This window comes from Aptenodytes forsteri, unplaced genomic scaffold, assembly GCF_000699145.1.
Source record: "Aptenodytes forsteri isolate BGI_AS27 unplaced genomic scaffold, ASM69914v1 Scaffold181, whole genome shotgun sequence".
NCBI classification, from domain to species: Eukaryota; Metazoa; Chordata; class Aves; order Sphenisciformes; family Spheniscidae; genus Aptenodytes; species Aptenodytes forsteri.
In genome coordinates, this window is record NW_008795702.1 from 1,899,163 (window position 1) to 1,924,689 (window position 25,527).

The 25,527-nt window shown below is 38.2% G+C and overlaps 1 protein-coding gene across 3 annotated transcripts; it reads left to right on the forward strand.

Annotated features, from left to right (window-relative positions):
- Window positions 1-2,635: 2,635 nt before the first annotated feature.
- Window positions 2,636-24,690, forward strand: WDR47 (WD repeat domain 47). 3 transcript variants are annotated; one of them, XM_009283179.2, is made up of 15 exons: window positions 2,639-2,796; window positions 4,464-4,547; window positions 5,084-5,177; window positions 5,963-5,974; window positions 7,025-7,827; window positions 10,412-10,538; window positions 13,181-13,359; window positions 13,469-13,726; window positions 14,431-14,506; window positions 15,747-15,904; window positions 19,827-19,996; window positions 20,916-21,086; window positions 21,470-21,601; window positions 22,358-22,576; window positions 23,276-24,690. In XM_009283179.2, the coding sequence occupies exons 1-15, from the start codon at window positions 2,639-2,641 to the stop codon at window positions 23,416-23,418; spliced, it is 2,784 nt and encodes a 927-aa protein (XP_009281454.1). In that variant the 3' UTR covers window positions 23,419-24,690. The 3 variants fall into 3 exon arrangements, with proteins under 3 accessions (XP_019328658.1, XP_009281454.1, XP_009281455.1); XM_019473113.1 differs by lacking the exon at window positions 5,963-5,974 and having other exon boundaries at window positions 2,636-2,796; window positions 5,084-5,168; XM_009283180.2 differs by lacking the exon at window positions 5,963-5,974 and having other exon boundaries at window positions 5,084-5,168; window positions 10,415-10,538.
- The last annotated feature ends 837 nt before the right edge of the window (window positions 24,691-25,527 follow it).

Genomic DNA, 25,527 nt, shown 5'->3' on the forward strand with positions numbered 1-25,527 from the left:
TGCAAGCCAGATTTTAATTTTTTCCATTGACTTTACTAGCCAAGAGTGGGCGCGTGGTCTCTGGGTGTGTCTTTCGTAAGACCCATCAAAATACTTGGTGATTGGAGTCTTCTGTGACTAAAATGAGAGTTAAACCCAGCCATTTTTAAAAAGAAGTTAGGCCATTTCATCTGGCACAATTAGGTCTCTGTTGTTCCAAAATAAACTATGCTGCTATAATCAAATGCTTTCCTAGTCAAATGTTCTGGCAAAAACTTACTTGGGGAAAAAGTTGTCATACAACTGTGAGGAGGATGGAAAACTTGGGGATTTAGATGATGTAGTACAAAACCCCCTCTTATTAATGCCTAATTTGCTGTGTGCCTTCAAGTTCATTAGCATTGGTTTATGATGATCAGTGAGAAGTTTCACTGAAGTATTTGTTTCTTCCCCGGTAAATAATTAATTTCTTGTTAATACTTTATGAGTGTCTTATTTGGATTATTCAAACTTCTTATCTGTTCTTTCATTTCTTATTACCAGTTTCTGTGCATCTTTCCTAATACGAGATAGTTAACTAGCTTATGGACTCCAGTTTTCCAAGGTCGAGGTATCTGGTGGCTGCATCATCTCTTCAGCCTGTCTTGGGAGCTGTGTTACCCGCAGTTGGTTGTCTTTCAGCATCGTAGTTGCTAGATTTCTGCATAAATAAATGGTTGCATGAGGGAATTAAGAAGTATTTTTATTTCCCCTTTTGAATTAAAAGGGGGAGCAGCTGGGGTAACTATAACCTATTGCTGTGGACATCTTGCTCTGTATGGTCATCCCCCTTTATTCATTTTTCTGATCACTGTTATTCCACTGTCTCTCGTTTTTCCTGGGGATATTGCCTCCTGCTGACGATTCATCACTGATACTGGCTTCTTCTCTGTTCTTTGGTGCGCTCTCATAAGCAATTTAAGTTAGGTTAAGACTTTGCTACTGCCAGAAAGCAAAGCTCTGTCAGGTCCTTGTGTCAGCATTAGTGCCCTTCTGTCCACAGAGTGAATACGTGTTTAACTTGCGCCTGGATCAGGGGAGTAGTCTGGCTAACCATACAGCTCCACTGTGGGTGCCGTGAAGTGGCTGGGGACATGTGGCTGACTGCAGAGGTGAGAAGAGGGACCGCCCCTTTCTGCAGATACACGGGCTTAAATTGAATTTCTCCTGATGTGAAATCGCACTCTTGTAGCTGTTAGCTTTTTATTTTTGAAGAGCTCCTGATGAGGCAATGCTACGTGGCTTGGCTGTGTTATAGGGTTTCTCCCCACATCCCGAGTTAGTTTTCAGCAGATCAACTTGGGAGCTACAGTCGTAAAGTCTTTCTAAGGTTTAAAAAAAGAAGTTGAACAGCTTCTACTTTAAGTCAGACTTAAGGAACCATGCAAGACTTAGCCAGAAGCAGAATTTATTTTAGGGTTTCCTAAGAGAAGTACATGCTACGACTCTCATATCCTTGGAGGAATTGTGTTGCAAAGGAGCTTGGACGTTGTATCCATGGGAGCTTTAAACAAGCTGACTGCTGGCAGCCGGGGCCTTGGCCTGTCACTACCCCAGCTGCATCTTCCCACTTTTCCTTTCTGCTGGCTGGAGAGCTCGTTAGACCATTGAGCCACTTCAACACGTGAGCTGGTGGAAAAGCTAACCCAGTGACAAAAGTGAGGAGTGCTAAGGAAGGGCCAGCAACACGCACCTGGAGGCAGGTGAGCGAATGGGACTCTGGCAGTCAGCGGTCAGACGGGCTTAGGCCACCTTGGGTTTGCAGCTCTAGATTCTTCATAAAGCATATAGACAGATATAGGTGTCCTTATGAAGGAAGAATGAAAAGCCTTGGCTTAATTGCCATATACTACTTCAAAAATGGAGTAGGGGGAGACTGCATTTTTAGTGTGCTGTGTTTTTTGTACATGTTAGAAACATTTAAGTTTATATGCAAGATCTCTATAGATAATGACATAGTAAATGGCTCATTTTTATGCTTTTTGAACTTCACTGTTTGCATTTCAGAAAGGAAAATTTTACATATTGCAGACTTGGTAAGCACAATATTTTCACACTGCAGGAGGATTGATTTCTTGGTAGATTTGTTTATCTGGGCCCCATATATGCATAGGACAGAAATAAAAAAGATGCAGATGCATTGATAGGTCTTAATTGTGGCTTCATAATCAATCTCTTAAAATCAATTTCCTAATCTTGCCTATTTAATTTTTGTAATGCTACAGTAGTCTGTCTTGTAAAACTGTATTCTTAGGTTTTTTAGTAGCCAACATGTGTTAACCAAGCATAAAATAAGATATTGATCATAGCTAAAATTCTGTCGTCTTTTCCCTTTTAGGCTGCCATCATGACGGCTGAAGAAACAGTGAATGTTAAAGAAGCTGAAATAATTAAACTAATACTAGATTTTCTGAACTCAAGGAAACTTCATATCAGTATGCTGTCAATCTCTTAATCAATTTCCTAATCTTGCCTATTTAATTTTTGTAATGCTACAGTAGTCTGTCTTGTAAAACTGTATTCTTAGGTTTTTTAGTAGCCAACATGTGTTAACCAAGCATAAAATAAGATATTGATCATAGCTAAAATTCTGTCGTCTTTTCCCTTTTAGGCTGCCATCATGACGGCTGAAGAAACAGTGAATGTTAAAGAAGCTGAAATAATTAAACTAATACTAGATTTTCTGAACTCAAGGAAACTTCATATCAGTATGCTGGCGCTTGAGAAAGAAAGTGGGGTCATTAATGGCCTGTTTTCAGATGACATGCTTTTTCTAAGGTAGGACTTCTTTCTCTGGTGCTGAAGTACCACATATATGAAAACATACGATTGGACTGTGATTCTGTGGGCAGCCCCGTGCTGTTAAACAGGAGGTCTTATGCCCTCATCGTATTCTGCTTCTTCCTGATCCCAATTCTGTGGTCCAGCTCTGAAGTTAATGACCTCCTTCTATGAGCCACTTGAAGTAACTGACTAGGCATCATCAATGTAGGTTTAGAATTAGATTTTCTTGTTTGCTTGTTCATTCATTTTAACTTGGTTATTTTTCTGGCATGCTAATGAATTGAAGTGGCAAGGAGTCTTAACAAGTGCCAGTGTCAGCGCAGGGTAAGTCAGGGAAAGCACATGAGCAGGAATAGGATGGGAGAGCAAGATCTTCTGTTGGCAGCAGTGATCTGTTACTATCTGCTTACCATGTCACGTGGAACTGAATGTGTAGTTCATTGACTTCTAAAATAAATAAAATATTTTGACAGTATTCTAGTGCTAAGATCTAGGATGAATGGAGTGGTTTCCAAAGCTTTTCCACCAAAATATTATCTGCATTTCAAAATAATAGTGGAGTGGTTTCCAAAGCTTTTCCCCCAAAATATTATCTGCATTTCAAAATAATACCTAGATCTCTCTTAAAGTTAACAATATGAAAGGGGTCTCCACTATCATCAAGGCGTGAGAGTTGGTGTGATTTACCATTCATGATATTGCCCTCAAAATTATTGAAAGGAGTCCCTGTAGATGCACACTAGTTTTTTAGCATTGCTGTTTTCTATTTCATGCCAAAGGTACTTAATAACTTTGTAGAAGCATGAGAAAATAACTTATCCAGCTGTTCTTAAAACATTAAAAAATATATCTTATCACTGAACAAGATTTGTCACCTGGCTTCCCTTTTGTTTAAAATTATGGATATTGGAATAAAATGAAAGAAGAATTAGAGAAAGATTAAAGTTATTAATCCTATTTGTTTGTTTCATTCTTAGCTTAGTTGTAGTATATATCTAATGAGAAACTCGCCCTTTCCTTGTAGATCTGGGCCTTTTATAGAGAGCTCTGTGCATGATATGAGGGCATGAAGAAATTGAACTAACCCACCTGTGCAGTCTAGCCCACTGGTCTTGGAGTTGGAGCTCTTGTGCTGGCATAGTTCCTGCCAAGCTGTTCCTCTTACATTCTTAATATGGGAGTTGTGTGTTTCCCCCCACCCCACCCTAGGGTTATAAAATAGGCCCAGCAGTATTTATACAATTAAAATTAACTCATTTTTCAGTTTGCTTTCATTCATTGAATCAATATATTTATTCGTACTGTTCAAGTAAGTTGTTGGGGGTTTTTTGTTGTTTTTTTTTAAATAAGAACTACAGATAAAGCAGGAGACACAGGACCATTTTGTCCTTTTTGATGTGCCTTTAAAGTAATTAATATTTGTCCTTCTTGTATGCAGTTATTTTTACAAAATACTAAGAAAGGACCTGGATTTTGCTCTTATTACTAGTCACATCAGACAGTCATCTTGGCATCTGTGCAAAGCATTAACTTTTCAAAGCAGGCTCATCACCTGTTGTACATTTAAATGACTGTTGTGTTTTTAAATGAGCTGCTTACTTAGAAAGAAGAAGGATGTTCTTGTCCAGTGAAATTAAACGAGTGACCCTTTCTTTTACTAGGCAATTGATTCTTGATGGACAGTGGGATGAGGTTCTTCAATTTATTCAGCCTCTTGAATGTATGGAAAAATTCGACAAGAAAAGGTAAAATAGAATGTATGTCAGAGTTTGATTTTTTTTTTTTTTTGAGTTGTGGAAAATACATCAATTTCTAAGTATTGTGTATGAAAGCAGTAGTTGTAAGTTTTTTACCTTAGTTTTTGTTTTTTCTAACCAGTATACAGTTCTTAAAGTGTGTGCATGTGTTTTTTTTTAACTTAAACTATGAAAAATATGTGCACACAATCTGTAATGAGTTTTCATTTGCCATACACTTTAGGGATACGGTGCATGTTTTTATATTTGGCTGCTCTGTCATATTTCTATTTAAGAAATGAGTATGATTGCTATACTTTTATTAGCCTTCTAATATTTTAAATGTAATATTTCTGAAAGCAATAATTGAAAAAGACATTTCCTGTTAAAATATAATTTTGTGGTTACCAATTTGAGATCAGAGTTCCTTGTCATTGCAATTTCTATGCCTAACTCAAAAATCAGCTGTAAAATACCCTGCTTGTCTCTAAAAGAATGTTTAGCTACTGGATCAAGATATATAGTATTTCACTTCTCACCTGCAGATTTCGTTACATTATAATGAAGCAGAAGTTCTTGGAAGCTTTATGTGTAAACAATGCGATGTCAGCGGAAGATGAGCCTCAGCATGTAAGAATTGTCTCTGTTTTGGGAATTTTTTTTGTTGACAAGAAGCCTCTTGAGATATTCTGATTAAAGGCAGAGCGGAAGCTCCCAGCACCAAATACACAATTCTCACCTGCAGATTTCGTTACATTATAATGAAGCAGAAGTTCTTGGAAGCTTTATGTGTAAACAATGCGATGTCAGCGGAAGATGAGCCTCAGCATGTAAGAATTGTCTCTGTTTTGGGAATTTTTTTTGTTGACAAGAAGCCTCTTGAGATATTCTGATTAAAGGCAGAGCGGAAGCTCCCAGCACCAAATACACAAATTTTAGCTATTACCAAATGGTTTCATGCACAATGGAAAAAAATAATCGGTATCCTTTGGAAATGAATGTGGCTCTCAGGTCTCAAACAGAATTGTGTATACGAGGGTTGCTTGAAACTTAGCAGCATAGATCAGTGACCACAGGCCGTGTTTGCGGTCCTGATCCTGAGATTTACTTTATGCCATTATGCTAAAGTACAGGGGTCTTTTTTTCAAAAGAGTTCTGAAGCAAGCCTCAGAATCACGGAAATTTATTGTCGTAATCAGGACCAGGTGAAAGATTCTGATTTGAATGAATCTTGAGCTTAGTTTCTGTTGCTTTTAGAGAGAAAGGACACAGTTGTTTCTTTGGAGGGAACAGATGTGTTCACAAAGGACCGATTCAGTTAAATGTGCAAAACAGCAGGAGTTGTCTCTTTCCATATTGAAAACTTAAGTTCACATTAACTCAAACTGACAAAGAAGGTGTGCAGATTTTGAAATTAATTATAGCTTTTCATTTATGTTGATAATACAGGAATACCAAATTTCTAACAAAAATGTTATGAAGTTAAAAATGAAGAATGCCAGTAGTTTTTAAGACAATTGATTTCATTTTCCAAACTGAATTGATTTTAGTTCTCTGTCCCATTACACATACATTCTACTGCAGGGTCTTCACTTGACAGTGTAGAGAAAGCTAAAAGTAAGTCTTTATTTATAGTTGTAAAGGAAAGGTGTAGTATTCCTCTAATCACTCGATCTGTATACTGTTACTAGATAGCAGTAGAGAAAAAAAAAAATCAGATTTATGTCCTTCGTTTTTTTGTTTTGAATCTTACCACATGTGTTGGTATGTTGTGGATGAAAGGCAGCTGTATTGAGCAGGTGCTAGGTAACATGGGTAAGTGTGGGTTTGGTTTTTTTTTTTTAAATCTTTGTAACTAAAAATACCAAGTTACGTGTACTTGACATGGTTCTTGGCTTTTGGCTATCAACAAGCTTTGTATTAAAGCCCTCTGTTCATTTGGAGGTCTTATCTTCTGAGAACCTTTTGAACTTTTTTTAACATTATTGATTGAAGAACAGGAAATCTCAATATAAAAGACAACTCAAAGTTGCTAATTACTGGAAACTAGAGAAATCTACAAGCCTTTTATAAGTTATGCCAGTAGCTTTTCATAGACATTAAAAAAAAGGGAAAAAACTTCAGTTGGCTTTGAGAATGGAAGCAACCTTCTGTGCTACAATAGAATTGAAGCTGTTTAGCTACAGATTTAAAATTTTAAGCCTATGAAACCTGCAGTGGCATGAAAAAGTTCCACAGATGTGTAGAAAATGGGACTGGGGGTGATTTCAGGAAGTCAGAGCCTCCAGAAATTTGGCTCTGTCGTAACTACGTTTGCATCAGCAATTTTGGACTCTATTGTATACTGTTTTAATTAAAATATAAACAGTAATAGTAATAAAGGAATCATAGCGGAGAAATTCTGCTACCGCCTGTTCTTCAACTAACTTTTTTTTGTAGAAACATATGTACTACAAACTACTCTGTTAATGTTAATATTTCTGTAGCTGGAATTTACAATGCGAGAGGCTGTACAGTGCCTACATGCGCTGGAAGAATACTGTCCCTCTAAGGAAGACTATAGTAAACTCTGTTTGCTACTGACGCTGCCTCGCTTGACCAACCACGCAGAATTCAAGGACTGGAATCCCAGCACTGCACGGGTTCACTGCTTTGAAGAAGCCTGCGTCATGGTGGCAGAGTTTATTCCTGCCGATAGGAAACTGAGTGAGGCTGGCTTCAAAGCAAGTAACAATCGTTTATTTCAGCTTGTAATGAAGGGATTGCTTTATGAATGTTGTGTGGAATTCTGTCAGAGTAAAGCAACAGGAGAAGAAATCACAGAAAGTGAAGTATTGCTGGGCATTGATCTCTTGTGTGGTAATGGGTGTGATGACTTGGACCTTAGCTTATTATCATGGCTGCAGAATCTGCCAGCTACTGTTTTTTCTTGTGCTTTTGAACAAAAGATGCTTAATATTCATGTTGATAAACTCCTCAAGCCTACAAAAGCTGCCTATGCTGATCTTTTGACACCTCTTATCAGCAAACTTTCTCCTTATCCATCATCCCCAATGAGACGGCCTCAGTCAGCAGATGCTTACATGACCCGCTCCCTAAACCCTGCCTTAGATGGGCTGTCGTGTGGATTAACAAATCATGATAAGCGAGTCACAGACCTTGGGACCAAAACTTCTCCAATGTCGCACTCCTTTGCTAATTTCCATTACCCAGGAGTACAGAATCTCAGCCGAAGTCTCATGCTTGAGAATACTGAGTGTCACAGCATTTTTGAAGAGTCACCTGAGCGGTAAGTGCAACTGTAGCTTTATTTTTACCTTGGCTTACCTTGCGCTGTATATTACTGAGTTCTTCCCTGCATTGTAACTTTGAACATAATTGTAACATTGAAACATAATTTGATTGTTTAAATTCTGTTGTAATTAAAACTCTGTGTACAAGGTGTTTTCTTCCTTACGCTTTTGTGATCAAAGTAGGTTTTCGTATTTGGTCTTGAGCCTTATGGATTCAATCTGGACTTTCTTGAAGTTGAAATCCTAGCGCAGAGCACAAATGCTCTGATTATGTAATAGAGTCTAGCTAAGATTTGTGTTCAGTATCACTGAATTCTTTCATTCCAGATAAATAAATGGAGACAGTGGAGTAGCTGTAACTCCATCTTCTTTCTCCATCCCATTCTGTCCTCAGGTGTCTGTAAATTTTGGTCCTGACACTGTAAATGATTAAGTATACTTCAAAAATTTACATACAGAAATAGTCCCAATGAAGTCACTGCAAATGACTATATGCCATCATTGTGGCCTTCCTCTATCACTTAAATTATTACAATAGTAGTTCAGCTTAAATATTTACTTACCATTTTCCAGACCAAATCTGAATAAGGCGGCTGAATGTTATTATGTTTTTTTATATTGGACTTGGAGATGGTTGGGTTATGATAGTGGTGAATGCTATTAATAACTTCTTTTAATGCAATGTAGACTGCAAAACTGACTTCTCTCCTTCCTTAAGAACTAAAGCCTGTATCAAAACTTTGCACTTTTTACCTTCTGAGAGAAAAGTCCTGGTAGCTAGGAGAAATGGTACTTGCCAATTAAGAGCTTATCATCATGTTTTTGCTTGACCTTTATTTTGATGAGCAGTTCTGCCCCTTTCTAAGTGTTATATCCATGCCTCGCTAGAAAGCAGCTGCCAGCTTTTTCGGCTCTTAGAGTACCAAGTGGGGTAACTAGCACTGCACTTGGGTGCACTGGCCAGCAGAGGACACTTTTAGAGCTGTGGTGTTCGATCCTGGACACAGTTGGTGACACTGTCTGTTAGTTTTGCCTTACAGCAATATTTTGTGTCTTGTGTTAAGATAAAGAGCAGCTGTAACAAAATAAAAAGGAAACAAATGCCGTCGTACTGATGTCAGTTCATCAATAATAACGGAAATCTTTGCACTAATGTATGTCAATACAATCTCTTAATGCTTATCTTGAAAGGAGCTATTTCATTTGATTCTAAACGATCTGCTTTAAATCTTTGGTTTTACCAGCCTCTTCACAACTGGAGTTTTTGTGGATGGCTTAAGTCTTACGGAAGTATTTCTTGAGTTCCATTTTTAAAAAGCGTACCTCCTGAAGATACTAATGAATTGTAAATCCTCTAATTTTAGTTATCTGTATGCACACACCTTAACATTTGTGCATGTAGCCCAGGCACGAATGTTAAAACTGAAAGTTTTTTGTTTCCTTTTTTCAGTTTTAGTGTACTGGAATAATTCTGCACAAATAAATAGAGTTATCTTGTGGGCTAAATAAAGTGGTAAATTGCTGCAGTTTTTCTTTGTGTAGGTGTTTGCATGTGATGTTAAGTGAAGTTGATAGATCTTAATGTGTTTTTTCATTAATTAATACATCTCTTGAAGGTTAGAATTAGGTTAAGGGGCCAGACCCATAGTTTTCAAGAAGGCATTACATTTTTTTAGAAAAATTCCAACTTCAGATTAAGCATCCAACTTAAATGGCAATATTTGCAAGGGTGGAAGCTGGGAAGCTGAGCTTTATGTAAATCTTGCCCTTGCTTCCTCTTGCACATGACAGAAATATGGTATTTCTTTTATTAAGTTGTATTCAGCAAGAAATTACTTGTCTTTTAGTCAGCTAAGTTACTGTTATTTTACCCAAAAAGTTCAAAATAACTTCTTAAAGAGCTTTGCTCCGCGTCACTGAGTAAAGAGTGTCAACTTTGTAAGTTGACAAAACTGAAGATGGGAATCCAAGGCTTTTAATGTGTTCTGCACGCTTACTGATTGCTAAAGCATTCTGGAAAGAGTTCCATGCAGAAATACTTACATGATACAAGAATAGCAAAACTAATATAAACATTTTCCTATATAGCACTTCCAGGAATGTTCAAGCTGATGGATGTTAAATATAGTTTAAATTTAGATTGATAGTGGTAATGATACTAATACCTTATAGAAAACATTAGTCACATAGTATATCTGATACATTCCATATGCATAATTGCTTTGAAAACAGGACATCTTGAATAACTTGCTAGTTAAAGGGTATATAATTCAAGTGTAGGGATAGAAAACACGGAATTTGGATATCCCATGGTGGTAAGGCTTTTTGGAAAATGTGGGGACAAAGCACACTGGCTGACTGTGCTTTTTGTTTGTTAGGGGTTTGGTTTTGTTTAGTGTAACCCATTGCAAGTGGCATTTTTTTCCTAAGCAGTATCTTCAGTTTTATGTGACTTAAGAAGTTTGCATACTTCTGTTATCAGATTTTACTCTAGAATGTTATCTTTCTCTACTTACCAGAGGATTTTCTACTCTTAATTTTTCTCAATTAAGCTTCTCTTCTCTTCCATGTTGCTGCAAGAAGTGATACTCCCGTGGAGCCACAGCATCCCATCAGCAGTGAGACTTTGTGCCAGAGTTCCGTTCCAGAAAATGAACCAGTTAATGGAGCACAGAGTCAGGGATCAGCCAAACAAGAGAAAAATGAGGTAGTGGCTGTTTGTTTAAAAATAATGAGGCCCTTTGAGCTGTGTTCTGATCACTTCATAATGATTTGCCTTTGTGTTGAGAATTTCATGCATGACAATGGGTTGCTTTGAATCTTGTTTTTACTATAGTGAAAATACCATATTGCATCTTGTACAAGAAACTACTCTTTTTTTCCATTGTATAAAGTTCTGCTGTCATCTGAGTCTGTAATGCAGCTGATTAGTGTGCCTTCTCACATCAGCAGTGTTGCTAAACTGTTGTATCTTAAAAATCTAAAAAAAAAAATTAAAAAAAAATTTAAAAATTGCTTTGCAGTACTCAAAGCCAGCAGTCTTAGATTAAACAATGCTTAAGAATCCTCTTAGTGTTTTAGCAAGGAATCTGGCATGTAGCCTGCAATTTTTGGTGTTAACACCAAGTTTCATAGGTCGTCTTGCCTAATTTTGTCTAGGACACAGAGAAATGAAAATTGGATAATTCCCTGGTAAATGTAACTTTGCTATCCAGAATGCAATAGCATAACCGGTTTTTGGGTTAATCTTTGAAGGCTTGTGCCTTGACTATCCTTCTTTTTTTTTCCTTTCTTCTCCTTAACAGCAATATGGGGAAAATGAAGTAATAGTTCAGTACAAAACAATGAAAACAGTTACCTATTCTATACCCTTTCCACAGTTTTAAATATCTGCCTCTTAATTTAGTAATGATGAACATCTGAGTATGCGGTCTGTTTGCAGACTTCAGTTTGATTTTCTTAAGTAAACTTTGTCTTGGCTTATGACATCTATGTGGTACTGAAAACCAGTCTAGTCTTGACAGGGCTATATTCTTGTAGGCTCTGCATACTTGAGTGAGGCAACGGGGCCTACCGGAGGATTAACAAAGTCCTCCAAACTTGAGGACTTCACTCCCCTCAAGGACTTCGCTGAGTAACTTCTCTGCTGCAACAGTATTGTGTGTGGGCATCAGGAAGAAGGGGAGGGAGGGAAGAGCTTAGCCAGACGTATGACAGAGCAGGCTTCAAAAGGAGAGAAAAAAAAAAAAAAAAGGACACAGAGTTTATTATAGAGAATGAAGACAGGAGACGCTGTGCTGTAGGTGAAGGTGTTGGCCAGGCTATTATACGCAAGTAGAAAAAAATGTAGTACCCAGTCCAATTTCACCTTGTTTTGTTTTCCGTATCATAGTGGTATATGTGTATACCTGTGCGAGTAAGAAATTCATTTAAGTTTCTTTTCATAGCTTTATTTTTGCATTGTCCCTGGAAGGGTTGAGTTGGAAGCCACAGTTTATAGAATAGAGCATCTGAGCAACATATTTTAGGTTTAGGTGTTGGATTCTGTATCATTATTGCCCTAACTAAAGGATCAGAGGATTGAATCCAATTGCAACAAACAAGTATCAGTCGTGGAAAAAAGCATAGACAAGAATATACCTGTTGCTTAGAAGGATTACAACCCAGTGACTGGGGAATAGTTCACGTATTTGAAATACAGAGAATGCTTTCTAGACTTCTGAAGGTAAATTCAGGGTTTCTAAATTGCAAGTATTCATCTCAGGTGGAGAACTTTTTACAAATGCAACAGAGCTAGGAAGTCCATTATAAACCAAAAAATTACTGTGTCAGAGAACACAGAATTATAATGGAAGTGTTTTTATTCAGAAGAAATGCAAAGGCTCATAGTTATAAAGAAGGATCCTCTGCACGAATTGTCTGAACTAATGCAAAGTTACCAGGATGTCCTTATACAACTTAGAATCACTAGATGACAAAGATGTCACTTTTGAAAACCAAAGAAAAAAAATCCACCAGGTTTCTTTTGCTACTTTTTTTCCTACTAGTTTGGTAAATGTGCAGTTAAGTTTTTTTTCAGTGTTGATATTTTGGCCTTGGACTAAAGTTCTTTTGGTTTTCTGTGGGGTTTTTTGTTTGTTCATTTTTAACTTCTCAACTGTTTCATGATGGTATCATTTGGAACTAGTGGCACAGAGAGAAAGTGAGGATCAGGGAGTGCAGAAGGCAGGGAGCCCTGAGGAGCTGGCAGTGTGGGAAGCTAAAGATAGTACATGAAAGAGAAGAGACTATGAGAAAGGAAGCTCAAGTATTTGTGCTTGGTCCAGAAAGTAAGGAATTTTAAAGTTAGAACAAGGTACCAGATTTCAAGAGTAACATGTAACATTTGGCTAGACCACTTCAAGGTTGGCTACTGGGAGAGGTAAATCTGCTCTGCAGACTGATGGCAGAGAAGTGTCAACGTGGCAGAAAATACTAAATTTGTAGTGAAAATATGACTTGGAATTTGCAATGTAGCTTACCTTGTTTTCTGATTTTTATTTTCAGTTTCCAATCACCTATTTGTTTTGATGTTAAGTAATACTTTGGAAGTTTTGTAGGAAAGAGGAGCCGCCTTATGAATTAGGGCAGAACTACTTCAACAGTGAATAGTACAGGCTGGCAGCAATTTCCTTTTTTAATATGTAAATTGTACCTGGTTTTAGGGAAGAACGAAAGCATTGTTCCTCAGAGAAGAATCTGCTGGCCTTTTGATGCTTGTATTGAAATAACGAACCAGAGAGTGAATACTTAGGTTAAATACTGCAATTAACTATTTAATTTTCATTAGTAATTCTCATTTCTTTTAAGCTTCGCGATTCAACAGAGCAGTTTCAGGAATATTACAGACAAAGACTACGTTACCAGCAGCACTTAGAACAGAAAGAGCAACAACGACAGTTGTACCAGCAAATGTTGTTGGAAGGAGGTGTAAATCAAGAAGATGGAGCTGACCAGCAACAGAATCTTACTGAACAGTTTCTTAACAGGTTGGGGGATTTTGTTGCTTCTCCCTGCATCCACTCCTATCCCTCCTCAAGTTCTCATAATAACCTGTTTTGGTGGTCGTCTTTTTTTTTCTTGTCATTTTTTTATTAGATCTATCCAGAAGCTAGGAGAATTAAATATAGGTATGGACAGTCTTGGAAGTGATGTACAGACACTTAGCCAGCAATGTAACGGGAGCAAAGGGAATGCATCTACCAATGCAGCAAGTAACTTTATATCACCACCTTCAGATGCTAGTCAGAGGGTAACAACTGATAGCCAAAACGTTAATACAAGCACTCCTCGAAAGCGTGGATCAGCTAATCAGATACCCTTTCCTGAAGAGTCACCTGTACAGGGGAATCAAACGTAAGTTATGTGAGACTGTTCAGGACTAGAAATGTCCTTCTGTTAGCACTGTGGGAGTAGCTGTTCGTATTTATTTTTGGTTATCAAATGAATTTGTCATTGAATAGGGGTATTTAGCTCATGATCAGTGTTTTCTATATATTTTTATAGGGGTTCTAAATTTTTTTTTTTGACAGCACGCATGAGAAATAGTTGTTATTTGTTACAGTTTACATTTTGTGCTTATTTTTAATTTAGGACTTTTTATCCCATCTTATATGTATAGTTCTTGCTTATTTTGTGTTCTAAGTTTCTGAAAGCTTTTTTTATTAAATGCAAACTAGATGGAGAGAGAGGCAGGGTAGAGTAGGAATTGGATTTCTTCTGTTCACTACTAAAGGTAGTGCTGACCTGAAAGCAACAACCATTTTTCCATGTACGTGTGTATATATGTGTATGTATCTTATGGAATGAAAACAAGTATTTTTAACTTGCATTCGCTTCTTCAATGCCTGGAGTTGCTGCAAAAACAGCAACCTCATGTAAAGATTATGGTTCAATGATAAAGAATCAGACATGCATAACACTTGTCCACATAAATTAGTCAGTTCTGAGTATGACTGCAACTGTAACTTTAGTCCAAAAAATACTTACAAACAAATCTGTCCCTGCTCTTGTTTTTTCTGTCTTGTTGTGAATTTAAACTCTTCACCAAATCAAAACAGTATGTCAGAACATGCTGTCACTCAGCCACAGTTGGAAGACTCTTCAGGGAATTTAACTAGGACAAGAGGCGATGAGGTAAGTTTTCTTATTGTCCTTTACAACCTGTGTTTTCACAAGATTCAATATTTAATCCTGAGTATGTGACATCCTCTCATTGTTAATAGATATTTAGAATGAATTTGGGTTGATGCATACGTACAGAATCACAGAACCAGTGAGATTGGAAGGGACCTCTGGAGACTGAGTCCAAACCCACTGCTCACAGAAGGGTCAACAAGAACAGGCTGCTTGGGGCTGGGTCCAATTGGGTTTTGAGTATCTCCAAGGATGGAGACTCCATAACCTCTGTGGACAACCTGTTCCCATGTCTGACCACCCTCATAGTGTTTTTAAAACAACAAAAAGTTTAAGTGGAATTTCCTGTATTTCAATTTGTGTCCATTGCCTCTTGTCCTTTCACGGCTACCACTGATAAGAGTTTCACTCAATCTTCTTTACTCATCCTGTCAGGTATTTATATACACTGAGATTTTCTCTCTCACTCACACCCTCACACCCTGAAAGGCCTTCGGATCTCCAGGCCAAACAGTTCCAGCTCTCTCGGCTTCTCCTTGTACAACAGAGGTTCCAATGGGATGTCTTACAGCCATTGTTTTGTGTGTTCTCCAGGTTGAAACTTTGATTGTTGGACTCCAGTCAGTATAGTCAGACTTTAGGGAAATAACTTTGCAATAAGCACATTCCAAAGTTTCCGCATCAGATAAATAAAAATCAGAATTTTAGAAAGGTGGTGATGAAGTCGTCTGGAGGATGATGTAATAAAGCTTAGCATAATTTAATGATAACTTTGTGTTATCTACAGGGTGAAGAGCTGATTCTTATGTTTATTATGTTTGTTTTATAAACTGTGTTTATGAATTGGACTGTTTTCAGAAAAATGCAGCTTTGTTCCCCTTGCAAGTTTCACACAGATCAAATGTGTTTACACAGAAATAAACTGTAACATCATGCTTTTGAAATGGGCTGTTTAGAAGAACAAAAGCTGTTGGAAGCCGGGAGGGAGAATGAGAAATGTTAAATCTAGGGTTAGCTGTAAGAGTGAGTTGAAGAAAAGAACTCTTTGAAGTATGCCATTCCTTGACCTGGAGTAGACATCGTTTTACTAATCTGTCATTTGAATAGTTTAGCCTGGTGCTGCTACTTATTAATACTTTGGTACAATAGTTTTACGTTATTCAGCAAAACAGTCACATCCACTTTTAAATGTCCAGTTTTATGCTGAAGAACCTAATTTGACCATTATCCTTCTACACAGGATGACAAATCAAAAAAGCAGTTCATTTGCATTAATACTCTAGAAGACACACAAGCTGTCAGAGCTGTAGCCTTTCATCCCAGTGGGAGTTTATATGCTGTTGGCTCCAACTCTAAAACTTTGAGAGTTTGTGCCTATCCAGAAGTAATTGACCCAAGGTAAGAAAGCTTTTAGTAATTCCTTTTTCTGTAGCGTAGCGCTTCTCTCCTTTAGCTACTGATAGCTGTACATTTCATATCTTTATTTTGTTGTTGTAAATAGCGCAGTGCTTTCCTTAGAAACCTGAACTGCCAAACAAAAATAAGAGCTGCTGAAGCATTTGCGTATTTGTGGGTGTTGTGGTTTAACCCCAGTCAGCAACCGAGCACCACACAGCCACTCACCCTCCCTCCACACCCCGGTGGGATGGGGGAAGAGAATCAGAAGGGCAAAAGTAAGAAAACTTGTGGGTTGAGATAAGAACAGTTTAATACTTGAAATAATGTAATAATAATAATAAATTGTAATGGAAATTAAAACAACAAGAGAGAGAGAGGAACAAAACCCAGGAAGGGGGGAAAACCAAGATGTGATGCAACCGCTCACCACGCACCGACTGATGCCCAGCCAGTCCCTGAGTGATCGCTGCCCCCTGGCCAACTCCCCCCAGTTTATATACTGAGCGTGATGTCACATGGTATGGAATAGCCCTTTGGCCAGTTTGGGTCAGCTGTCCTGGCTGTGCCCCCTCCCAGCGTCTTGTGCACCTCCTCGCTGGCAGAGCGTGGGAAGCTGAAAAGTCTGTGACTTAATATAAACAGTGCTTAGCAACAACTAAAACATCAGTGTGTTATCAGCATTATTCTCATGCTAAATCCAAAACACAGCAGTATGCCAGCTACTAGGAAGAAAATTAACTCTGTCCCAGCCGAAACCAGGACAGTGGGCTACTTTTTTGCTCTCTTCCATTACTGGCAAGATGCATTGCCACAATACTACACCTTTCCTTATAAAAGTGTTATTTTTGTCTCAGCAGGTGGGCTTTTCTGTGTTTACGGTGATGGCTTCTGCTTTTGATATTCCAGCTGTAAAAGTGGGAGAAAGCATGTGTCAGTTCCCAAGCCAGCACAAGTTGAGCTTCATGAGGTGCAGTTTCTGGCAGGAGGACAGCCTTAACAGTAAAGAAAGCAGTGTCTTCTTCAACTTTTACAGCAAAATATGCCAAAGCATGTCTGTTGGCCCGTTGTTACTATAAACATTGTTTTCCTGATACTTTGGCTCCTTGACAGGAAAAGCGCTATTTGTGGTTTACTGTGCACCTAGTCTTTTCACCCATTTTTTTTAATAGGAGGGGGAAAAATATTTTTTCATCTAGAAATAAATATTGCCATCTCAATAACCACCTCCTTGTCTCTGCTCCAGTTACATTATTTTCCTGGAGTAGGGGGGAAGCCCAGGCATCTAAAACATCACAATTTCAGAAGGAGCTACAGGTATGCACAGTGACTTTATCTGAGACACCTTCCCGGTTTAGGACTCATGTTCAGGCTTCTAAAGCGTTCAAAAACTAACCTGATCTTTTTTTTTCTTTTTCTCCTTAAGTGTCATCAGTAAGGTAGCCTTTGAAGTTGAATTCAAAAATATTTATTGGCAGTGTATGAAACAAAAAAAAAAAGTTGATTTCTCTGTTACGCAACGCAAGCCGACTTGCTGGGCTTGAAGCCCAGACAACCTCCTCTTGATTGGTAAACAGTGCAAAACATTTTCAGTGGAATGAACACCTCCGCATTGACTAACTCTGCTCCCACACAACTTACTCTAACCATTGGGAAGGGTTAGATTGGCTCCGCAGCCTTAATCTCTAGTTACAGTGCACGATCTGATGTGACAAGTGACATAGTGCGTCTGGATATGAAAGGAATACTGAGATTTCCTTAATTCTGAACTTGTACTTCTTCCTCGTACTGGTTTTTTCACTAGGCTTATAGTCTGCCAAAAACATTTCATCATGGGATTTACAAGTCAGCAGAGAGATTACATTATCTTAAAGATATTCATATTGTAACAACCTGAGTCTAGACACGCATTCAGAATTTTTCGTGTTTTTCAAAAAGCTGTAATTGTGTAGAGTATCTGGTAAATAGCAGTTGTTTAATTGTACCTCAGAGTTTTGTTGGGATTTTTTAAGTTCTTAAAATTGTCCTTCAAACTGATGTATTATTCAGGACAGGTTGATTTTGGTGGGTTTGGGTTTTTGGGGGTTTTTTCCCCCCTTTCTCTAACGGTATAACAGTAGTGTGCTTTTTTTCACATGTTTGAGATTAAGCACTGATAGATACACATTACAATTCTGCAGATGTTGCTCAAATAATCACAGTGCTTCCACACAGCTGACTGGCAGCATGTGGCCTCTGTGCTGGGCAGGTGCTCCCATGTCCTGACAAAGTCAGTGATTCTCAGCTGCTGCCTCCACCTCTTAACAAATGTTGTGAATCCAAACTCCGAGTGCAATAGAAGGCATTAGGCCATTTAGGAACCTCCGTAGTGTGTTCAGTGGTGATTCTGATGTAGGCTAATCTGTCATGGATTTCCCCTCTGGCAACAAAATAAAACTAGCTTCCATGTAGATTTATTTTAGTATTCTTTACTAAAGCCATGTTTACCTCAAAAGTTTTTAAACAGACTTAGATCTTTGTCTTCTGTTTTTTCTCTCTGCCTCTTTTGTTCAAGTGTTTATAATATGGTTTCTGAATTTTTCAATAGCAATTTAATTTGTTGAATTTCTATTGTTGATGTTACTGGAGTGAATGTTGATGGAGTTGGATACAGCAGTACTTTATCTTAAGCATTTGACTACTTCCTGCTATGGGAATAGAGAAACAACAGCATAGGAAATTAATCGATTGAAATAGAGGAAATGTACATCAATGGGACTGTTCACTTTATTTCAGCCGTGTGTAAAGCTGATCTGGTTTCAGAAATAAGACTGTGTGGTATGTTTAGATGCTGTGAAGATTCCAGCGTTAACATACAATGGTGAATGTGTCTTTCTTGCACAGACTGCTGTATGAGCTTTTCTAGTAGACGAGTGAAGCTTTGAGAGCCACCTTATTCAACAAATGATATCCAATGCACAGCTCATAATGATGAACATGTATGAGTCTTTTCTTTTGTTGTATGCTTTTTTTGCTATTTATTTAATGGCCAAAGAGGAGACGGTACTTGACTGCAGCATTTTTCTGTGTCTTCCCAGGTAGGGTTAACACAGAAGCATTTTTCTTGATCCTTTAACCACTTTAAGTGCTTGAGTCCCACTCGTTCTGAAAGCAAGGATGGTATAGACAGCCACTTTTTGGATAAAACAGCAGGCCTCAATTTTTATTGCTACAGTACTACTAGGCACAACAGCCCCAAACACAAGTAAATGGAGCCCAGTCATGTAATTATGCTGTCATACCAAACACAATCCCCAGTTAGGGATTATGTCTGGTGGGTGGGAAACTAGAAGAGAAACATCTTCCTGCACACATACACAGAGGTTACACAGGCTTCTGCTTTCTTCTTTCAGGAATCTGGATTTTCCAACCTGCAGCCTGATAGTTTAACCCCAGACCCAGCCTTTAGCCATGCCAGCTGTGCTGGGTGCTACCACAGCTCGTGTGTGCCTTATGGGCTTTCTTGGCCTACTGTTGCTTAATTGAACTCAAGCACCTTCAAAAGTGGCCACAGGATCAAGTTGTTGAAGTATGAAGGATGTAGAGAAAAATCCCACCAATTTAGGACTCTGGGGATAAGGTTTCATTGTGTGTAGCTAGTAATTACTATATTTTATCTGTATCAACCCTTTATAGATGAAGGGACTGCGTAAGTTGTTCTTGCATGTCCAGTCAAAAATACAATAGGAAGATGAGGAAAAACTGAGAAAATGGGATGGAGAAGATCCTTTTGTTTTGTCTTAGATCACATGTATATGTTTCAATGCAAACAGTCATACATATTTCATGTTACCTAAAATAATAGAAAAACAGTATTTGCATTTTAGAATACATTGTTTTCCTTACAAATAAAAGGAAATTGGCTATTTTTCTTTTTTTTTTCCAGTGCTTATAATACTCCTAAACAACCTGTAGTTCGCTTCAAAAGGAACAAGCACCATAAAGGATCAATCTACTGTGTAGCCTGGAGTCCCTGTGGACAGCTGTTAGCTACTGGTTCTAATGATAAATATGTGAAAGTACTGCCTTTTAATGCAGAAACTTGTAATGCAACAGGTAGTGTGTGTGCATTTAGTTTAAAGAATTTAGTTTCAATTATTTGTCCAATATTTGGCAAAACCATTCAAATTACATTGATTATGTAGTTAATAGGTTTTGTTATTTTTATTCCAATACTTTGATTAACTTAGTCTCTTTTCCCTTTCGCTATCACTGTAGTCTCTGTCCAGCAAAGAGCCCCTGAGAGGTTGGGGATTACCTTTTGGGTTTTATTTGGTTTGGTTTTTTGTTTGTTTGCATTTCAGTTTTGTTTTGCAAGACTCTCTGGTATTGTGCTGTCTTCTGGTAGACTTTTTTGAGATATGGTAAAACAACCAGATGTTCTTACTGAACTCTAGTTCTTGACTGTCAGTAGGAATTTATTTCTACTTCCAGTTCCCCTTTTTCTTGCCTAGTTCTGTCATCTTCTCCCCCATCTTAGAAGTCTAAGCCTTCTCTCCCAGCAAATACTGTTTTCCATGCCCAACCCTCCTAATCAATACACTGAATATGGCTCTTATCTTTTCTGTTTCGAGCTTAGGCTATCTTGTCCTGTGAGGTTCAGTGTTCTCAATGATTCCTCCTGGCAGAGAAAGCCTTTTTAGTTTACCATAGTTTACAAAAGAAATAAATGTGCTCTATAAACCTTGGCTGGAATTGGCCGTGGAGGTGGTCCATGTACCTTTTGCAAAGCTTTAGGAACTGTAGGAAGCTCAAGCAACATTCAATAAAAATAAGATTCTTAGAGATTTGAACTCTAGTAACTGAAATGGAGTATTCTATGGAAAGTGCACAACAATGTTTATACTTGGTAGTATACCCACCCTTGCCTAAAATATTCTGCGTTATCACTGTAGCTGCTTTAAAGATTGCAGCCCTAACAGTGATAAACAAAGTATGCCTCATTTTGTTCCTTGATTTTTTTTAATTATTTTAGGACCAGATTTGGAGTTCAGCATGCATGATGGGACAATCAGAGACCTTGCTTTTATGGAAGGCCCAGAAAGTGGTGGTGCTATTTTAATAAGTGCTGGAGCAGGGGACTGTAATATTTACACAACAGATTGTCAGCGAGGACAAGGCCTGCATGCTCTAAGTGGTCACACTGGTATGTATGTTGTTGCTTCTGTCTTGCACTTTTTAAGTCTTTATTGTATTCTAATAAACGTGTGGGTTGGGTTTTTTTTTTAATGTCTTTGTGTTTTTCTTTCTAGCAAGACTTTTTTCCTCTCCAAATCTCTCTTGAGGTATTGGGGGGGGGCCTGTTTATAAATACATTGGCTGTTAAGTTAATGGAGAGAGCGCATGCTTCATTCCGGAGAAGATGCAAAGCTGGGTATTGCCTTACGCTGTTGGCATTTTAGATCATGCAATGTGCAGGTTTTCCATGGGACTGTTAAACCTATGAATGCGAAAATATAATCAGAACTGTAATATTTCATTATTTGATTAATGATATTTAATCAAATAAAGAAGTCGTCTTGTTCACAGGTCATATTTTAGCACTTTATACATGGAGTGGCTGGATGATTGCATCTGGATCCCAAGACAAGACTGTAAGATTCTGGGATCTGAGAGTGCCAAGCTGTGTTCGTGTTGTGGGAACAACGTTTCATGGAACAGGTAAGACTTCCTATCGTGATTCTAGTCATTCTTGCATAAAAATGTATTTTCAAGATGTCTAAGTAGTATAGAGTGAATGTAAGGGTTTCTTGCATCACAGAATGGAGGCTTGGCTTTAAAAGAAAGAAGTTATGAGGATATCTTTACCTGTGTGTTTTGGTTGGTTTGTTTGTTTTTAAAGTAACATTTCCTTTCAAAAGTTGGCTAGTTTTTTTGCCTTGTGACTTTCAAACAGACCACTTCCAAGTACAGTAAAATAAAACAAGACACAAGATAACTGTTTCGGAATCAAAGGAAGGGGTGGGAAGGAGCAGCCATTTTTGCAAGTCATCAACATACTTTGTAGAAAAAATCTGCAAAAGGATTCTTAAGAACTGCTTGGGTTCAGATTTGTTTCTTGAAACCTGGGGGGGAGGGAGAGCAAGAAATTAGAATTGGGGTGGGGGAGAATTCCTTGCATTATTCTACATTATTTCATAAAGAGTGACTTTCTTTCCTGTGATGAAACAGACACTTTTTTCCTATGCAGCTGTAACAGCGGCTTTGCTACCATTCCAGTGTGACCTGTGGCTTCAGAGTTTTAAGTGCTAGAACATAAAAATTTTCTTATTTTAGTAGCTAGGTATGTTCACCTTAAATTTAAAGCCAGCATTTGGAATTCTTATACAATGTATATTCTTGTTTTTAAAAAAAAAGTTGGCTATTTGCACAAATGTACATAAATACAGTGTATGTTGGGTTTTTTTCCTCCTGTAGGAAGTGCTGTAGCCTCAGTAGCTGTTGATCCCAGTGGTCGTCTCCTGGCTACAGGACAAGAGGACTCTAGCTGTATGTTGTACGATATTCGAGGAGGACGAATGGTGCAGAGCTATCATCCTCATTCCAGTGATGTTCGTTCTGTTCGCTTCTCTCCAGGGGCACACTACTTGCTCACAGGATCATATGATATGAAAATAAAGGTGACAGACTTGCAAGGTAACATACTACAAAGGATACTAGGTTAATTTTCAGTTTGGTGCTTTTAATATTGAAGTTGTAAGAGAACTTGGTTCAAAGATCAGGTTTTAGTTTAAAAGGGGGGAAAACAGTAGAGCTTTGAAGGGTTTGAAATGTATATAAATGTGATTGTGGGTGTTCACAATTGGCTAGTTGTATTGCTAAGAATGTAGGCTATGAACTAAATCTTGTTGAGGGGGTCTGATTATGATAAAAGAACTAATTAACACTGTTGCCTGATGAGATGGCCATTGCTTTCAGGCAGCAGTCATAAAATTGACCCTTTAAAAAAAAAAAAGAAAAAAGTATAATAATAATGCTTATTTTTATTGGGAAGAGTTAAGAAGAGAGAAGATATAGGGTATATCTAATTGACTTGATTTTCTTGGACCGATAAATTTTAACCACATTGTTTAAAAACTGTGAATACCTGTATTTTAAAGTTGTACTGTGTCCAGTAATGCCTAAAAACCAAAACACTGGGGCCTTGTGTTATACTCTGTGTGTGTGCGAGAGGGAGGGAGGGGTCAAGTATGCTTCGTAAGGTGAAATACATATGTAAGCTTTACTAAACAAACAGAAAAAAACAAAAACACAAAAAAAACCCACCCCCAAAAAGCCAAAGATCTGGGATATGAATTCATGAGGTGATTAATGATTTCTGTTCCTCTGCCGTAGGGGACCTCACGAAGCAGCTTCCTCTTATGGTGGTAGGAGAGCACAAGGACAAAGTTATTCAATGCAGGTGGCATACGCAAGATCTTTCCTTCTTGTCGTCTTCTGCAGACAGAACTGTAACCCTTTGGACCTACAATGGCTAGAGTGCAAACAAAGGCAACCTATGCAGATAAAGCACAGAGACCCGAGACTACAGAACTGTAAAAACAAAGTAATAATAATTAGGCATTGAGAGAGCAGCAGTTGAGCAGGAGAGTGTCGTATCAAGAGGAGGGGCACTTGTCACAGATGTTTCTGGTTTCTAGGAGGTCTTGGTGTTTTTAGTATATCCTTTTGCAGTGCTTTCAGTCTTCCATGTGAACTCATGCTGCTGTGACCTGTTGTAGTCTTGTTGCCAAAGTCTATGAGGAGAACTCTTATGTTGTCGATGTGCACTCAAAGTAACATGAATGACGTGTTTACAGTTCGGTATTAATTGCATTCCTTGGTCTTTGCCTCAATGAGAACTTTATATAGAAACTTAAGTTGAACAACACTTTAATCAAGTCTGTATGTAACTAGTTCCACACACATACACATAAAAGATAAATTACTTCCACTGTTTTTTCAGATTTATTATATTCATCACTTCTCAACAAGAGGTCAGACTTTATAACATCTCCACAATTTCAACTTTTTTTAGTAACAAGTTCTGAACTTTAAAGGTGACTAGGCAGTAACCACATCTTGATTATGGTCCATTATATAGTGTGGGGTTTTTTTCTTTCTTTTCATCTAAACTGGGGGAAATGTTGCTGGTTTTACTATGTGACATTGTTTTGAACAAGCTAACATGTTGGAGGGGAAAAAAGTAAAATACTGATTTTTTTTTTTTTTTTTTTAGAAACATATTTTACTTTTTGAATGCAACAGAATACCTCTGTGTATAATGTACTGTAGAAGAGTGGATTGGCAGCAGTTGTCACAGTGAGCTTAATGGCTATCAGTTTTTTCAAGTAAAAGGGATACCATTAATGCTATTATAGAAACCAGCATGGCTTAAAATGCTATGTCTGCATGATAACTTAAGAATTAAATTGTTTAAATTCCCAGTTCAGAAGCTTAACTGAATTTTATTTCTTGCACTGTTTAGGTATGGGAAATTGCGGTTTTATTTCTACAAAACTTTAGATTCTAATGTTTATGTATTGTTATATTTTCATATTGTACAGTTCCTTTTACTTTTTAAAATATAAACCTTAAACATTAGTTTATTTATTTATTTGAACTGCAGTTAAGTTTTGGATTCTCTTGGTTACTAAATTATATGTGCACTGTAGCAAGCATTTTTAACTATCGTATAAAAGTGGAAAGGTAACTATAGAAGTGTATCTGTGCTATAATCTCAATAAAGACCTCCAACACCTGCAGCTATCTCATCTGTTGTTTTGGATTTATAATTCCTCAGTGCAACTCAGATACTTAAACCATACGTCGAAATCTGTTGCGTGCCTAGAACTGTAAAATACTTTAGATCTTTGATACCATTTCCAAGTACCTGACTTTGCAGAGCGGTAAGTAATAATACAGTAGCACAGAGCTGAAAATCTCTTTTGTTTTTCTATATTGGACACATAGGCTAAGGTCCCAGTGCTGTTTTGGAGGAAAATACGACTTCTAGCTATTCTGTTCCTCCAGTTGTCTATCTGTGGTGAAAGCTGGCAGACTATTTTTAATTGGCACTACAACTGTTTCAATACTCATGTCCTTAAATCGATTCTAGTACAACTTGGGTCTCTACAGCGAGGCTCTAGTTTTACATCTGTCGGTTTATGTCCCAGCCTCCTCTTGTGATTCTGAGCTGTTCTTACAAGTGAGGGTTGGGAGCGCCCACGTATTTACGAAAGGGCAGTCTCTTTCCTCTATGTCTGCCTGGAACTGTAGACAACTAAACATTAAAAAGAAATAAATCCACGTACAGGAGGAGGGCAGGGAGGGGGGTACGTTGGTGGGAACGGCTGCTGCTTCCTCCCTTGCAGGTTCGGCTGTGTCACCGCCCCACTCCGGCGGGGGGGAATGCCAACCGCGGTGCTGCATGTGCTCCATAGCTGCCTTCTCCCTGCTTGCCACGGTGGCGTTCTCCAACCTGCTGCTCGCTCAGGTGTTAATTATTCTCCTGACGGCCTCCTCCTACGCTCGCTGCTCATCCCGGCCGTGTCGCTTGCCGGCTGCAGCGTCGCTGCCGCCTGGGCCCGCCCGGCCGCAGGAACGGC

Bases quoted from the DNA above. Each gene is read 5' to 3' on its own strand.
- WDR47 (XM_009283179.2), top strand. From the start codon at position 2,639: ATGACGGCTGAAGAAACAGTGAATGTTAAAGAAGCTGAAATAATTAAA. The intron at 13,360-13,468 runs GTTGGGGGATTT...TTTTTTTATTAG, and splicing joins ACTGAACAGTTTCTTAACAG to ATCTATCCAGAAGCTAGGAG. The intron at 15,905-19,826 runs GTAAGAAAGCTT...TTTTTTTTCCAG, and splicing joins CCAGAAGTAATTGACCCAAG to TGCTTATAATACTCCTAAAC.